This window comes from Triturus cristatus, chromosome 8 (assembly GCF_964204655.1).
Source record: "Triturus cristatus chromosome 8, aTriCri1.1, whole genome shotgun sequence".
Taxonomy (NCBI): domain Eukaryota; kingdom Metazoa; phylum Chordata; class Amphibia; order Caudata; family Salamandridae; genus Triturus; species Triturus cristatus.
The window spans coordinates 599,589,715-599,604,106 of NC_140591.1; the positions used below are offsets into that span (position 1 = coordinate 599,589,715).

A 14,392-nucleotide genomic window follows, 5' to 3' on the forward strand; every position below is an offset into this window, starting at 1 on the left:
GAAACGGTTGCAGTTTAAACTTGCCTTGTAGAAGCCAATTTGTCCTTAAAGATCAAGACATCTAGCCCCATTTATGTAGACTACAGAAAAGCCCAACAAATCAAATTCTACAGATGGAGGAAGTATAAAGTTCGGAGGACCATTAAAGCATATGCCATGTATCAATGTTTGAGAGCTACTGCTCCAAGTTGAAGCACATACTACTACTTGGCAAATCATAAGATCTTGACTATGAAGTTCCATCTCTGCATTCCTACACTAGCTACTTTTAATGTAAAATTCTAATATTTGTTACAGCACTTTTTTACAAGACTCTTACCGTCCATCAACATTCTCATTCTTGCCAATGGTCACTTCACAGCCTGGGAAGATCTTAGCCGCCAATACTGGAGAAATGCAGCACAGTCCAATGGGCTTCTTCGCTTTGTGGAAAGCTTCAAGAGTGGACTTCACTTCGTCATTAACTGTGCATGCCTTGCCCTCCACTGCCCAGGACGACAGGTTCTTGGCCACTCCGAAGCCACCTGAAATTAAAAGTGGTCGAGCCAACCTTAAAGCAGGAGATAAGAATAGCAAGGTGGAGAACACTACAGTTCGGAGACAATTTGATACAAGACAGCCACCCAATGTAGTTTTCATATACCAGAATTTAGAATGAGAGTTCAGTTGACATCACACATCAATTAACACTGCATACAAACCACAAGTCCTCTCAAACTATCCATCCTTTCCATAAGGCTCTCAAGCAGATTTGCACAATATTTAGCAGCAACATCACAAGCCGTTGCACTAGTTTACTGCATTTTGCACCCCTCCCCAAAAAAACACATCATAACACCAGCAGACACTAGTTGATTCAAATTAAATAAATTGCATTCCTCAGGCTAGAAAGTCGCTTTCAGTTAATCTCTAGGTTAAAGTGAAGCACAGTATGCCCATGCTGTGCACTTTTGTTTCCCATGAACACATTACTGCTGCACATCTCCTGATCTAACCAACACTATCATGGTTGGAAGCATGAACTATGTGCAAGTGTAAAGATATGCTAACAGCATGTGGTCACACGGATGCGAAGCACCACAAAGCAGAAGAAATCTATAAAACTGAACAGTATGCAGCACAAATAAGCTTTCATTAAGAACCTTTCAAACAGGTTTAGAAAAACAGATTAGCATGCATAAAAAAGCTGAAATGCTTCTGTGTGTCGAAAGATTTATTCTGTGGAAGGCCTAAGCACTCCTTGGATTGCTCAGAAGGTAGTATTGAGAAGTCCGTAAAGAGTCAGTGCACCACATTCTTGTGCTCAACCAATGGCCAAACAGTGGTCAAAATTCAAAGAGTACGCCCTACCTTCACAATTTAATACACCCAAGCATACTTCCTGACAGACCCTGCTCATCTGTGGTCTCATTAATATGGGTGACCATTTTCTCACCTGTACATTTCGAACTTTTTTTTTTTTTAAGGAAAGTTCCCCCCCCCTTTCATGGAGGAATGGTGCATGCAAGAGTACTTGACAAAGTACGACGACTTGTTACAGCAAAAAGGGAAATTAATTTGGACCAATAGCTTTTACTACATACAACTATGCAGACTTGCAAGATAAAACAAGCATTGGCATAGCCAATAGGTCTTGCCTTTGAGACCTTACAAGTGTTTAGCCAGAGCAATGTTTTTCAAGGTATGATGTAAATCAGTGTGGTTGCTGTGCTCCGTACTGCAAATTTGGTGTCTAAGTTCTGCTTAGTGTAGTAACATTTGGGGGGGGGGGGGGGGAAAGAGGAGTGGCATGGTGCTGAATGTAGTGATGTGTTATATGGTGTGTGTTGGTGGGATGCATGTGAGAAGTGTGTTGCTGGGGTGCATGTGGGTGGTATATGCATCTTTAAAAAAAAGAAAAATCACCAATTGTAATTAGAATAATTACACTTGTCTGGAAACTATTAAAAGGCAATAAGAGCAAATGTAATGCACATATCCCAATGGATCAATCTAACATGTTTATAATAGTAAACTTTCAATTGAAAAGGAAACTACCGGCCTGTTGGTAACTTAGTTTATATAATTGTAATGGCTGTTACTTGTAAAGTAAGCAAAGGGCGTCCTAATTATAAAGCTGAAATATTAACATTTGGTGAGCTGCACATTACGGTTGACTGCATTGCTTTTAGTCAACTGCTAGCAAGCCATAATAAAATAACTATAAACGTAAAATCTGGAAGAGCTGGGACAATTCGAATAGCACAGGTCATTCTGCTTTATTTGCAGATTGGCATTGGGCCTGCAGCTTTTTGTAAATAAATAAGACCCTGTGATAGGATCTTGTGAGATACGTACGGTCACAAATACACATTTTAAATGAAGTATAAATGGCTTGGGCATGCATGTTTAGTTTGGCACTCAACCAATACAATATTTATGCATCTTTAGTTTGGCACTCAACCAATACAATATTTAGATACCAAACGGCTTTCGAAACAATACAAATTTTTAACAAAAACTAAATGGATCATGTTTTAAATAGAAAGCTAGTACGATTGAAGTGGCGTTGCATGGATTGGTGTTGTGTAGTGGCACTAAGTTGAGCTGAGTGGCATGGCATAGAGTGAATTGCAGTGGTGTAGAGTTCAGTGGTGTAAAGTAGAGTGGCATGTAATGCATGCAGGGATAGCGCGTTGTACGGTAGAGCTTAGAAAGTGATGTAGTTGCTTATGTAATGTACGTTTTAAATCTATATTGTGTGAACATAATGTTTCAAATAAAAAAAAGGAGCTAGTACGGTTGGGACAAAGTCAGTTAGGAAATAGGTAAGCACTTTAAGAAAGCAAATAAATAGTAATTAATAGCATCGCCCACTGTATGTTCCTTGGGCCTACCATGATGTGGTGAGGGGCTCCTGCAAGGAGTAGAAAAACAAACATTCCTTAATTGGCCTAGGGCCTGTCTTGTGCTTGGCTAAGAGACAAGATAAATGCTTCCGTTCCGAAAGCTATCAGAAACAGAAAAAAAGTGGGGGGAAAAACCACCAAAACAGACAGGGGGCATAATACTTGTAACAGGGCCAGAAACCACCCACCAAAAGGAGGGACACATGCAAAAATTAGCCACTGAAGGAAGGGAATTTAGACCGGCACCCAGAGGAGCTAATGGGGTGGGAGGGATGTAATTAAGGTCACTTGAGGAGCTACAGCATGCCTCGAAGAGAAGTGCATGCACTGCTAGGCTCAACCTAAAAAGCTACAGTACAGGTGTAAAAAGCAATTGGAAGTTAGTGCAAATAAGCAAACTATTTGAAACCTTCTTACCCAAAGTACAACTTAAGCATTAGCGTTCTCAGCTAGGAAGTGAATGAAATCCTAACAAGTCGTTCTACCTTCAAAAAGGGAAAAATGCAAACCATACCTATAATTTTCATAAATAGCCTAAGATCAAATCCAAGTATTAGCCAACAACGTTGCATGTAATATAGATAGTTATAAAGCCAAGCTAGAATTGCTAATTGGGCTCAGAAAAAGACAAACGTCAACAGTGCACAGACTTACCAGGGAAAACGACAGCATCAAAGTCGTCGATTTTAAGGTCTGTTAAATCTTTAATATCACCACGTGCTAGTCTGGCACTTTCAACAAGAACGTTTCTCTTCTCTTCAGTGGGACTTCCTTTCAAATGATCGACCACATGCATCTGGTCAATGTTTGGTGCAAATATTTGTACCTAAAATTTAAATTAGAAAGCAATTTATAAAAGAAAAACAAAAAACAAACACTCAAGCCACCTAGAATCATTAGCTTAAACACCAACTATTCCCCAATTTACTAAAATATTTCCAGAGCAGGCCAGTTGAATCTTAGATAAGGTCAGTATGAATTATTGCAGGAGGAGCAGTGAAACATTAGTACAAAATTGTGCTGAAGCATGTTGTCATCTGAAATTAGATGCTGTAAGAAATTGGGTTACTGGCTGACTGGGGTGCAGCCCTGGTCAAGCAGCAACCACAATCCTTGCCAGGGTAAAGCACAAACAAACCCCAAATTAAACTGTGCTCCACCCCCTGGTTGCTTGGCAGAGAGCAGTCAGGCTTAACTTAAAGGCAATCTGTGAAGTATTTGTGCAACACTTCACACAGTAAATCACACAAAAAGACCCCAAATCAAGTTAGAAAAAAAAAAAGAGCAAAATGACAGAAACCCAGCCAGTAGAGCCAGAGTTGTGAATGTTTAAACAATAAAGTGAAAAATAGCACCTTAAAGCACAAAGCACCAACCGCCACTATCTGGTCATCTGGACCGAGTCAAAGTAAAAAATTCACGCCAGTCACAATGCAGCGCAGGTCAGATACAGTCCCAGATGAGTCCTGCTGAGGTTTTACCTTGCTGTTTTGTGCAGAGAGTCCAGTTCGATTTGGAGAGGGTCACACAGAAGGAGTGCATCAGGGCGACTGTCAGCATGGTGTGAAGACCAGGCCAGGTGCCACAGACTGACTGGAGCTTCACATTGGCATTTCCCAGTCACAGTCGATATCGCTGCATGAGGCAGCGGCTCATGCTGTATTTCAGTGCAAGTAGCATGATCTCAGTGAAAGTGGGCCAGTTTGTAGTCGCAAAGACCAAAAGATTGATTTAAGAGCCTGTGCGCCTAACCAAAGGACCAGGACCTGAGCGGTAGCATGGTGGAGGCGTCAGGCACTTGAGGCAGCTGGGTCAGGAGCTGGTTGGGGAACTTTTTATGTCCCAGAAGGTCAGATCAGGAGCCCAGCAGACTAGCCCGTGGAGTCACTCGGGGATACTGCGCTAAAGTGACCTTGCAGGTCCAGTTCTTCCCCATGCAAGAGGGCAGCAAAGCGGCAGCCCATGTAGCTAGACAGCTGTAATTCCTGTTAGTTCAATTCTGGACCTGTTGATACTCTAAGTTAGTGCCCGAGGTCATTCTTTTATACCATGGTGCTGAAAGGTGGGAGAAGCTTCTAGACAGTTGCTTTGAAGTGCATGGCATGTCGTGCATGGCATGTCCTGCCTCCCCTGTCCTGACACCAAGCTGGCTGAAGTGACAATTCAGGGTGGTTTGACCCTTTGTGTGAAGGCAGGGCACAAACGGGCCCGTGCTCAGCTCTGCCCCATATCCTGCCTGCAGATGGACTACTTAGGCACACCTAATCCATCTATTGTCCAATGTTTGGGTGTAGCTGACAGCCTCCCATTCATTTGACCCAAGACACTACAGGTACGAAAGGGCTAAGGATAGGAAAACGTAAATTTCTAAAAGTGGCATTTTCAAAAAGTTAGTCATTTAAAAATATTTTTTTACCATTAAGAGGCTTTATCATTCAAATTTCCTAGACAAACATGAAATATCCACCAGCTCCAAATTGGAAATTACAGCTTAGTAAATGCAATAAGGAATCCCAAATGTTATCCTACAGGAGGGGTAGTAATCAGTGAAACACGAATTTAGGAGTTTGTGACTACCAGGACATGCAAAACTTAAGAGTAAATGTCCAACCTTTTATTTGCTCAATACAAAAGGGTGAGAGGAAATTGAGTGACCTAGACATGCATCAGTCCAAAGCTACTAAATACCACACAGATACAGTCAGCAAAAGCTGGAGATCAAAATGCTACCATTCAGGCAAAACTCCTATAACTTAAGAAAATTATTTTCAATACTAAAGACCGCATGCTCCATTGAAAATTAATTTAATGGTGTGATACAACTTCCTGCTCAATCCTAAAGGAGCTCTTTGATGTGTTAATATGCAGTCAAATGGGGTCCCTTTGGGCGCAAGTTGCGGATGGAGTAGAGTAGGTGCAAAACAAAGTTAAAACTGCCTTATGGTGGACCAATAACTTTATTGGTCCCCAAGCAGCAGATTCAAACTCCGAGGGGAGTGAGACCTTAAACTTAATTAAACCAGGTCAACAGGATTCTGCCCATCTTAGGACCCAGTCAGGGGGTTTATGGACATTCATCATAACAAGTAGGTAATCACTCTGCTCAAAATCTAAAAATGGTTACACACTTCCAGATTCCATCAAAAAGGCCCACAAGCAGTTCAAGTAGGTCCACTATTCTCAGCACTTAAAACGAGTTAAATGATAAAAACTAAGTAGGTAATTGCACACAACAGTGGGACACGAACAAACCAGACTTTATGCATGTTGCCTTTGAATCACCCCAAAAAACCTGCTAAAAGCAATTGCGCACCAGCTATCAAGCAGAGTGCTAAGCTTCAACTTAAGCCTTAGTTGATCAACCTAAACTGACTCTAAAGGGTATAAAAAAGGTAGAGAGACTAGGAAGATGACAATGTCCCCCCCAGTCTGTAAATCATGCAAAGAAAGGGAAAAGTGATCCAATCCAGTTCTTCATAACTTTAAACAACCCTCATAATGAAAATGAACGGAGTTAGAGCTCAGCAATCAACAGCCTTCAAGTGAGTACTCCAAGAATTAAAGTAGCTTTTAGTTCAGTTTATCTGAAGATCTGCAAGAAAGGGTCATATCAAATACTGAAAGCAGCAAGCACTCAAATCATATAGATCTAAAAGCACAAAAGTGAACATGATATGAAAAATATGGAATGCCTATCTCACCTGTGTAGCGTCCCCTGTTCAGTCTCAGTGAGGAGACCGTGTAAACACATGTTACTTGCTGTGAATATGGAGCGACCCATAGCAACTATGCTCCGCGTGTCTAGACAACGAAATGCTTAGAGGGTATGGGAATTGGGGTATAATACTGGAGACATTAGAGCCTGCACGATACTACTTGGACTGTGTAATCATCAATACTCGCTGAACCTTTTAAGGTGTGGCCATTGCCCGCACTACATCCCCAGTACAGTTGTCGGCCATTGGCCAACACTGGGGAGGTATTTAAAGGAGCTCTAGTGCAGAGCTCCAGAGGGAGTACTTTATTATTCTAAATCAGGCTACTCGGGAAGAGTTTCCCGAGCAGTCAGATTGTTTTATTTTCCCCCGCAATGATGATCAGCATGCAGGGTGCACAGACATTACAGGAAAGTGAAAGTAAACAGAGGCTAGGCTCCTTGTACTTTCACTGAATCAGTGCGCGGGGCATCTCAACCTGCAGAGCAGCGATTCCTTTGATAGAAGTATTGTTGAAAAGGGGAGACTCCCCTTTTAAATGCCATCTCTGCCCAGTAAATCACTGCTTGGGGACCACCATGGGATAGCAATTCCCAAGCAGGGATCCACCCTCTAGACACTGGGGGGGGGGGGGGGGGGAAACCCCCTTAAGCAAGGACGTGTACTTCCCCAGCATATTTAATTGCCCCAGTCTTTCACCCACTGGGGAGCAGAAGGGAAATTACCCTGATCTGCCCCCCCTCCCTGAAAGCCCACTAGACACCCATAGAAGGATCTTCAATATAGAGGGGGGCTGCCCACCATGGGCATGCCCAAACCCAAATTAAATATGGCATCAGTTTTTCTTTCACCCCTGGGGGCAAATGGGGGGGTAATTACTCCCAAAATGGTTAATGACTGCAATGTTTAGGCTTGGGTAAGCTGCCACCTGGAAGAACCTACCAGGCCTATAGTTCTAAAGACTAGACATCCATGAGATTCCAGGGCAGTGAGCTTCTCATTGATTCCATGCCATTTTCTTGCCAACAATGACCTGCACACCTCTAACTAAAAATGCACATTTTCCTTACATTTAAGGAAAATGTCTAATCTGTGGGGAGCCACAAACTTCCTACCTCAAAGCATTTTCCTCCACCCCCCCCCCCCCCCCCCCCCAAGTCTCCAGATAAAAGGATAGCCTACCTGTGAGTGGACAAAGACCTTGACACAAGTGGCCCTATAGCACTATGTGGGGAGATGAGCAATATGACCGACTGCAGATTTTAGGGCTGTACTCTTCCAAAGGAAAACTACCAACCAGACTTTTATTTAGACTAGACAACCAGGGGATTCCAGAGTTGTATGCCTGGCATGATCTCATAAGATTTTTGTCCACATCGCAACACCATGCATACTACTAATTGTGATGGAAACTTCTGGGATCTGAAGGAATTCACAAAATTCATACCACCCAGCATTGCCTCACTAGTTCAGATAAAAACACTGTACCACTTGTGTGGTTGGGTCTAGTGCCTGCAACAAACTAATCAAACCATGGGGTGGGGGTGGGGGGGGGGGGGGGTGTCAATGGGAGTCCATTCACAGGGGCTCCCATTGACCTTGGTAGGAATTTCATAGATTCCAGAAGTTTCCATCACAAATATGTTAGGAAAATGCCCAATTTCTGACAAAGTGGTGTTTGCAGAGCATTGCGGGTAAGAAAACCTCACTGGATCCATGCAACACCACCCTTTAATCTTCCAGTTGTCTAGTTTTCAAAAAGGTCTGGCTTGTGAGATTAAGGGTGGCGTCACAGTACAGCCCCAGATACTGCAGCTACCCCTATTGCCTATCAACATAGTGCTGTAGGACCTCTTGTCATGGTCTGCTGGGACACCCACACGTGGGAACCATTCCTATCAGGGGCATGTGGGAATTAAACGGTAGGAAACTTGAAGCTCCCCGCAGATTCTAGAGCTTTCCATTACATTTTTGCAACGGAAAATGTGCGTTTACCAAAGTTTAACGTTTCAAGGGCTTCTAGGTAAAACTACCTAGTAAACACAAAGATGATGGACAGAGTGCTGAAACTTTCAGACACTCGCCCCAGGCTCAAATCTGGGATGAATCCATAGTCGTTCTTTAGCTCACTTCCCCATCACAGTTCAGACCCAGTCATATGTAAATGAGTCTGGACTCTGGACCCTGTTCCTCATGTGAACAGTCCAGCCCGAACAGCCAGGCCAGGTCTTCCCTGGACTGGAAACAAGCATCCTGGGACCGGTTTTGGGGCAACACCCTCATCAACCAGGCTTGCTTGAATCCAATGGCAGAGTGAGCAAGGGGCCCACGAGTGGGCATACCATGCCAAATTAGGGCCAACAAAGCAAACAAGAACCACAGAGCGCTGAAACTTTAGATACTCACCCAGTCACAGAGCCATAAAATAACCTAGTGACAGCCAGACAAGTAGGTTTCCCTAGGTGCCTGCTGAGCTGGGCCCAAAATCCACAGCTACCCCCACGACAGTTCAGTGGAAAAATTGGATGTATCCATACAGTGCAAAAGACACCCGTCTCATGCTCTCCATGCCACTGGACTCAAGCTATCCTGGCTGAAGAGTGAAACCCCGAAACAGGTCCTAGGATGCTTGTTTCCAGTCCAGGGAGGACCTGGCTTGGCAGTTTGGGCTGGACTGTTCCCATGAGGCACAGGGTCAAGACTGATTAGCATATGGCTGGGTTCAAACTGGAATGGCATGCGAGCAAAAAAAAAAAACAATGGATTTAGGCCAAGATCTCTGTACTGGGGTGAATGTATGACATGGTTCTGCATTCTGTCCAACTGCTTTTGCAGATCCATACAGTGCGTCACAGGCAGTAGGCTACTCAAGCATGTGAGGTACCATTTTTTTTTTTTTAATCGGAAGACATGCAGGAGAATAAAATAGAACATTTGTTATAACCAATTGGATTTCGTTTCAAAAGTAAGTGTGTGTAAGGAATATCCTCTAAATTATACACTTGTATGGGTACACACAAATGCAGAGATGTACAAACAACTGCTCCTAAACTTCATGTCTCGTTCCTATTTCAGAAATACATAGGGCTCCTTGATACTCATGTTTTTTACTCTACTCATTTCACCATATGAATTGGTATGTACACAAGGAAAAAACATGGTTTGATGTAGTTCAGTTTGTTATTGGTACCTTGGGTTCTTTTAGTACCTAGAAACCCTATATCCCTACAAAGGGTCTGGAGGACAATTGTATTTTGCTTTGTAAATCTGCCATGACAAAAAGTTACTGATGAAAGTGTTTACACAAACTGCCGGTGTTTCCCTACTTACTTTCAATTATGTCTTAATTTCAAACAGTTGGTTTCTCCGGGAAACCTTGAGGTATCTACACATGATCCCTTGCCGAATTCAGAATGTTGTCTACTTTTCAGCAATCTATAGCTGTCCTGGATCACCCACTAGTTTCCACCACAAACGAAAATTGGGTTGAGAACAACAAAAAAAAAAAAAAAAAAAAAAAAAAAAAAAACACACCTCTGAAAAAACACCAATACTGTGTAAAACTTTTTTATTCAGCTCTGCATGTTTGTGAAAGCTGGCAATATTGAGACTTTAGCACAGCAAGCCATTTCATGGATACCTTTATAGGGAGGAAAATAAAAAGGAAATAAACACTGATCCTGAGAACTTTTTCCCCCCCAAAAACCTCCATATTTAGATGGATTTTGTCCATTTTCTCGGCTCTCCAGGGGATCCCACAAACTCTGGGTACCTTTAGAATCTGCAGGATGTTGAAGGAAAGAAAGCAATTTTGGCATGGATAGCTTATGTGGAAAATAGTTATGGAGCCCCAAGCGCAATTACTCAAAATAGCCAACAAGGGCTCAATACCGGGGTGTCAAAGGCCCAGCAGTGGAGGTAAAAAGTGACCCATAGTAAACATGCCCCACACATCTAGGTGATGTAACATTTATGAGAAATGTGGTCTACAACAGGAGACATAATCTACATTGTTATACGGGGGTATGTGGTCTGTCAAAAGAAACAAATTCTATGGCACAACCACATTTAAATCACAGACTATTAATCAGTGGTGGCCGGCATGGCTCGCGGGTGGGTGGGTGGGTGTGCGTATATTTAAAAAATTTTACTGAAGTTAAACTGAGACTAGACTTGGTCTTAGTTAAACTGAAGACCAGTTAAACTGAGACAAAAGTCTAACTTAACTACTCAAATGACTTTTGCGAATACCGAAAGTCCTAAAGTTAGACTTTCATCTCACTGAACCTTTGTGAATCAGGCCCAGTGTCTAATGACGAAGATAGTGAACTGCTTATCACTCTTGTGCAGCAGCCCAATGCCATGTTAATTGGTAGTTTATATATAGGGAAGGTACATCTGTGCCATGAATCCAGAACACCCACTGGGACTCTGAACACCCAATTGGAATCAGCCTAGCTAAGACTAGTCTATTCCATTAGGTTTGCTTTATACCAATAAACTGGCATACTGCCAGACTTTTCTTGCACATTTATTTGCTTCTTTATTTTTTCATTCTGCAGAACCGATGGAATAGGTATTTTAAAGCGGTAGGTTAGTGTTTATTGCACCTCATGTTATTTGTTACATTGTCAGAAGCGGAGATTCTTTTTTTTATTATTTCCTAGTCAATGTATCCACACTTACTCTGCAGAGCTTGCTTTTCCAATTAAAAAAAGCCATAAAGGTCCCTTGTAATGCAGCGGATACCCGTTTTACTATAGGCTACTTCAGGTTACTCTTGCTACCTGCAAGATTTGAGATTTTACTGGAGCCAATTCGGTTTCCCCCTGAAAAGCTCTTAATATCCTACTGTTCCTTTCTATTTTCGGGAAGCGTTTAATACCCACCCATGACTAAAACCGAGGAGCTCAATCTTAAACAGACCATTCATCCCCCACCCCCGCCCCAAACATAACATCTAAACCTTTTAAGATCACACGTCCACACCCTGAACTTTTCTAATATAGAATCCAACACTGCTGAGCAATCTTATTTGAGAGAAATCCTTCAATCAGAATGGTTTTAAGCTGCCAGTCGATCACTTCATGCAGATGGAGTATGTTTACTTGAAACCTGCATGCACAGTTGATCATGGTTACTTTGTTTGCAGTCAGTTATCAGCCCCTATCTCCATCACTAAGGGCATGGCCACTGGAATAGATAATGTGCAGCTGTGGCATTTTTTCGCACATTTATAGATGTGCTGCATCATTTGAAATTTTTTGCAAAAAAAGTGTGTTTCTAGCTCAAACTGCTTAAATGTCACTCAAAACGCAGCGATGTGTTGCTGAACAGCAAAGGCTCTTTATTTACCTGGACTGGCCACCTTTCTGTTGCTTTTTGAGCTATAGATATATATTAAACTGGTATTAATGATGTGCAACCAATGGCCAGACAGTGTTAAAGGTAAAAGTGACAAAATAATGCAATATTACCATCATAAAATGTTCTGCATAGCTTGCCCTTTCTTGCCGCATAGTTTACTCGACCCTGCCACATGCCAGTGGGCCCGACTATGGGTCTACCAGTTTGCAAGACATCTTCCCCTATTTAACTGGGGAACTCTGGGAGCCCTGCTTTCCTACTACTGGCAATGGTATAATTCATCTTATGCATCAGGTGATTAAGCATAGCCACTTAAAAGGACCTGGTAAGGATGACGACGCATAGGGCCATTGCAACCTGAAAGCACCTGACCTCATCTGGTAGGATGAGAACACTTCATTTGAGGTCATAACACTGTTTAGGTAATTTAGTTCAGTTATTTATTTTTTGTTGATTGCGTTCAGTGAAAGACTTAACAAATGTGTATGCACTCAGGGATTTAAATGGGCCGGGTCCAGTCAGTGCTCAGCACCGGCAGTTCTAATATGAAAAAAGAAAAAAAAAAAAAAAAAAAAAAAGCAGGAGCGGGGACTGGTCCCTATCGGGCTGTCCATCCCTTCCCTCATCCTCAGGGTGAAAATAATCTTAGCTTTGCAGCAGTGCCATCATTCACCGCCTTTGATGTAACTTCAAAGATACTCGTTATAGTCCTTTCATGATCTCATTTCAGAATGGGAGTATTTTCAATACTACAAACGAACCCATAGTTGTTGCCAACTTCTCTTGTGCAACTAACCACCATTGGGAAAGCCAATAGACCTGGCTTGTAGAATGTGTAGTGTTAATTTTTTAATTATATAGCCAGATGGGAGGGAAGAAAAAGCTAAATAACTGTAGGACGACACACTATGCTAAGCACAGATGTTTAATTTATGGGTTTTAAACCACGCCCTTAACTATACCGGCCAAACCCCTTTGAGCCCGAGCCCCCCCCCCCCCCGCTTTTTCATCCACTTAAAGCCCTGTATGCCCCTACCTATAGGATGGTGCGGCACATGTGCATGTCACTGACTCACTGTGCTTTATGCAGGAATTGCCAAAGAGCGCGACTCGTCTCACGCAATTCGGAACTACTTCAAGTCAAAGTAACCCGCCCTCAGAGAGAAAGAGGCCATGCCCCTGTGCGGTTTGGTACAAGTTATTTCAGACGACGTTGAAAGATAGGTCCAATTACTCTCCATGACCACTAGAAGGCATTCGTTTCTTTAAGCAGGTCATTACTAAGCAGCACAAGATGAAAACACGCTTGGTGACCAACTGCACTTAAATCTATTTTTCCCCCCAATGAAGTAATCCTTTGGCTAATCACCCCCCATGATCACACCGCGCCGCCGCAGACGGTAAAGACCGCGCTGCGCGCACAGCTTGAAAATAAGACAAAGGCCCAAGTACTCACTATAGTAAAGAGTTCTTTTGCTACTTTCCCATTAAATATATACATCCCTGCTCAGAGGGGCGCGTACCCTCCGTTTAGGTAAAAAAAAAAAAAGTTCTTAGTATTTAACGCCCCAATACCACAACACACAGCCAACTACTTGAATAGCAAGTCTCCGCCATTCGATGCGCCCCTCCCTCTTCTGTTAACAGCGATGTGACACTATATACCCCCAGTCACGGTTTGTATCAATAATAGAGGGAAACAAAGTGACAAACACACACTATGTGGAAGGAAACATTACAAAGTAGCGGCGAGTAACACCAAAGGTTTCCGGAGCGCACACATTAGGTCCCAGAAATAATTAAGTTAGGCGGACTGGCTACATACAACCGGTGCCCTCTACCACACAGGTCAACCAGCGGTGTAAACAAGTGCACCCTCAAATTGACCGAATGGGGCGTAAGCAAAGTAGCCTTCCGCGGAAAAAGTCATGGGGTGTACTTACCTCAGCCTCCTTGCGGCTGAGGTGCACGAGCACGGCCGACGTCTCATGAATTTCGCTGCCGTCGAACACGCCGCAGCCGGCCAGCACCACAGCCACGCGCTTCTTCGCTGCCATATTACTGCCTGCACGAGAAAATAAAACTAAATAAGAGAACGGTAGCGCAGGGCGTGCTTAAATGCAAGATTGTATGTAGAGCTAGAAGACATACTATATAGCCACCACCACTTTATCGTGAAACTCGCCACGAGCACCATTGACTTGAGAATGAGACACCTGCATGGAATTTGGGATTAGATTACCGTTGATTTGCAGCCTTGTCTGATTTTACATCTCACAGCGTGCAAAAATTTTGCCGCGTAAAATATGCACGTTAGTTTGTTCCCAAAGAGTTGCGGATTAGGACCCTTCATTTGATCGCTTCCCTGTGTCGTGCTTGAATAACAATATCATTTAATTAACTTTATTAGTTTTTTTTTCT

General features: G+C 42.9%; 1 protein-coding gene across 1 annotated transcript in view; it reads right to left on the reverse strand.

The window, feature by feature from the left end:
- LOC146802461 (glutamine amidotransferase-like class 1 domain-containing protein 3, mitochondrial) overlaps positions 1 to 14,043 on the reverse strand; it is a 37,238-nt gene extending 23,195 nt beyond the window's left edge. The window contains exons 1-3 of the mRNA XM_085620433.1: positions 13,915 to 14,043; positions 3,543 to 3,714; positions 320 to 524 (exon numbers count right to left, since the gene is read on the reverse strand). Of these exons, the coding sequence (XP_085476559.1) occupies positions 320 to 524; positions 3,543 to 3,714; positions 13,915 to 14,028 (491 nt within the window). The 5' untranslated portion in view covers positions 14,029 to 14,043. The remainder of the gene's footprint in view (positions 1 to 319; positions 525 to 3,542; positions 3,715 to 13,914) is intronic.
- Positions 14,044 to 14,392: the final 349 nt, after the last annotated feature.